The sequence below is a fragment of the Dryobates pubescens genome, chromosome 25 (genome assembly GCF_014839835.1).
Source record: "Dryobates pubescens isolate bDryPub1 chromosome 25, bDryPub1.pri, whole genome shotgun sequence".
In the NCBI taxonomy this organism is placed as follows: Eukaryota; Metazoa; Chordata; class Aves; order Piciformes; family Picidae; genus Dryobates; species Dryobates pubescens.
This window is the reverse complement of record NC_071636.1, coordinates 9,070,334-9,073,538: the sequence shown is the minus strand read 5'-3', so window position 1 is coordinate 9,073,538 and position 3,205 is coordinate 9,070,334. Positions and strand designations below refer to the sequence as shown.

Genomic DNA, 3,205 nt, shown 5'->3' with positions numbered 1-3,205 from the left:
CAGGATCCTTTCCCTCAGTTTGGCACTTCTGAAATCATGTCTGGAGTAGTGTGCCCAGATTTGGGGTCCACACTGCCAGATGGATATTGACGCTGGAGTGAGTCCAGAGGAGGCTGCTGAGAGAGGAAAAGAGATGGAGCACATGGAGTTGGAGAGGGCTTGGAGAGGGCAAAGGCAAGATCTTATCTCTGTTACACAAACCTGAGTGGGGGATATGGGGAAAATGGAGCCAGAACCTTCTTGGAGGTGCTTGCTGACAGCAGGAGAGCTAATGGACTTCCACTGAGAGATGGAAAAACCTGATTAGATAGTAAAGAAGAAACCTTTCCAGGAAGATTATTAAATACAAAACTGAACCTGTATCAGGCTGAAACTGTGACAGGTCCACTACTGGAAGAGGTTAAACATTGGGACAGGTCACAGAATGGAACAAGCTGAACACAAGGGTAGCATGCTCGGAGGCTGGACACAGCAATACACCTTGAGTAGACTATTTTGGCTCTGGAAAGGCTGCCCAGAAAGACTTTCAGCTGGCCCAGGCCGGCCTTAATCCCTACGTTGTGATCCCAACCACCCCATCGCTTTAAAGAGGAGAGGGGGGAGGTCCCTTTGCGAGTGCCCCGCCTCGTCCCGCCCCCGAACCTTGAAGGATTTCGCGACGCGGCCTCTAGGCGGCGCCATAAGCACGGCGCTGCCTGGCGCGGGCGGCCATGGCGGCGGGGCGGCTGCCGGCGCTGCTGTTGCTCGTCGCCCTGCTGCTGGTCGGCATGGCGGGACCCGGCGCTCGGGCGGCGCGGAGTCGCGGCGCCGAGAAGCAAAACAGCCTCCGCCGCGCCGCCAGCGGCCTCTACCAGGGCATCAGCAGCATCTTCGGCGAGGACAACGTGCGGGCCCTGCAGAAGGTGAGGCGCCGGCCCCTCACCATCCCCCCCTCCCCCGCCGTAACCCATTCGCTTCCTTTCCCTTCGCGCCCTTTCCCCGCGCCGTAGCTCCTGGAGGTGACCGGGCGGCTCTGTGAGGCACAGCCCCACGGTTGGCCGCTCCACCTCCACTTACCGGTTCTCCGGCCCGCTCCTCGGTGCTGGACCCGCCGGCGGCCTCGTCTAGTGGGCGAGCCCGGCTGTGGGTGAGGCGAGGGAACGGCTGGAGTGTTGCTTTGGGGAAGAAATCAGGAGGTGAGGCTTGACGTGAGCAAGCTGCAAAAAATATCTATAAAATAAAGCTCTAAATAAAGAATGTTTTAGGTGGGGGAGGCGGCCAGGGTAAACCGGTGTCGATGAGGAGCCCTCCCAAGTAAAACACGGTCTGTCTGCATCAGCAGAGCATCCTGTGGTAGCAGGGCCACACAGGAACTTGCAGATCAGTCATGCGGGCAGAGGCACCTGAACGTTCTTCTGTTCCTTCTCTCTACAGTCAGTAGGCAGAAATAACACTTTTAGATCGACCTGTAAATCCATTGGAGATATTTGGGTGTGTTGCTGAAGACACCCCTCAGTTGCTCGATCAAACTAAATCTCTGGTTTGCTTTAGCAGTGTTCATTGCTAGTGGTAAGTGTTCTCTTTAAACTTCAGAACAAAGGTAAAGCTAATAAAGCACATTTTCAAATATCATCAATGCACGTATATGCCAAAATACCTGGACTGAGGACAATTCTAACAAGTAAATTCATGACTCGCAGAGTTAAAAACCATTTTGCAGGTATTGTTTTTTCCTTGGGGACTTCAGAGTAGCCCACAATTCTTGTTTAACAAATTATGGCTTACTTCTAACTAGCAAGTCTCAAAGTGTGTTGAAGGAATTGGGGATTTTATTTTTTTCGTTAATTTTCGATTTTGTTTTTCAGTTTTTTTCAAGGTTGACTGAGAGGTTTGTGAATGGGGTGGATGTATTAATGGACACATTCTGGAGAATATGGACTGATTTGTTAGATGTTCTTGGAATTGATGGTAAGTGTGATGCATGTTAAACCTTGGACTATATCAGCCTGTATCAATGTTTACAAGCATAGGCAGAGTGGGAAGATAATTGCATTATATCATACTGCATTACGCATCCATCAGGGGTATCTCTATCTGCATTGCATGGCTCTGATTTTTCTGTAAGTACCTTCAAATGAGAAGAACTGAAATCAGACATTCCATTTCTGTGTGGGTATGTACAGGCTGTCTATAGAATGCTTTACAAATCATGGCTGGTTTCTTGGTGTCATTATTAAATGGATGCACATAGCCAGACACGGTGCAGAGAAATAAAAGATAACTAGAAGGAAATGTGCAATTAAGCGCCTTGAGAACATAACTTTTACAGAGCAGCATCTTCTGCCTGTGTATGAACTTCTATCTTAGGCCCTATGGTAGTTTGTCTTTGAAGAACCTTCAGCACCTCTACTTTAAAGTGATTAGTTCAGCTGGATCATTGGAGCCAAGCCAGCGATTTGCAAAAGGTCCATCCAGAAAAGGATGAACTAGCTTTACCTGTGACTTCACAAAGCAGAGCTGTGACCCTGCTGCATGACCCTCTAGAGCTCTGTTTTCATTTCTCCCCTTGCCACTTTGGCATTAATATTCTGTAAATTTTCCTTTGTTTTTCAGCCTCCAACTTGACTCATTATTTCAGCCCAGCTGCAATTGCCAACAACCCAACCCGTGCTCTTCTGCTGATTGGTGCCATTTTACTTGCCTATTGGTTTTTATCTCTCTTCCTCGGATTCTTCTTCTATCTCCTGCACATGCTGTTTGGCCGCTTTTTCTGGATTGCAAGGGTTGCCCTTTTCACTCTCTCGTGTGTGTACATCCTCCAGAAGTACGAAGGTGACCCAGAGCATGCAGTCCTGCCTCTCTGCTTTGTAGTAGCAGTCTACTTTATGACAGGGCCAGTTGGATTTTACTGGAGAAGAAACAGCAACAGCAGCCTCGAGGAGAAGATGGACCACCTCGACAGTCAGATCAGACTTCTGAACATACGTCTTTCCAGGGTCATTGAAAACCTGGACAGAGGCAGTGACCAATGAACCAGCTCCTGCAGACCACTGTACACCAGCTCTAGAAAATAAATTCCTAAGCACTGTCTCATTTGAAGTTACAAAGCAACAAAACATCACATGGTAAAAAGTGTGGAGAGTTATAACTTTTCATCATGTGTAAGACTAATTTATCTAGATTATACACTCAGCCATTATACTTGTAGGAAATAAACAAACAAACA

At 48.3% G+C, this 3,205-nt stretch overlaps 1 protein-coding gene across 1 annotated transcript; it reads left to right on the top strand.

The window, feature by feature from the left end:
* Positions 1–695: 695 nt before the first annotated feature.
* On the top strand, positions 696–3,205 carry BRI3BP (BRI3 binding protein). Its single transcript, XM_054173068.1, has 3 exons — positions 696–902; positions 1,845–1,947; positions 2,593–3,205. Exons 1-3 carry the CDS (start codon positions 711–713, stop codon positions 3,009–3,011), a joined length of 714 nt encoding a protein of 237 aa, XP_054029043.1. The 5' UTR covers positions 696–710; the 3' UTR covers positions 3,012–3,205.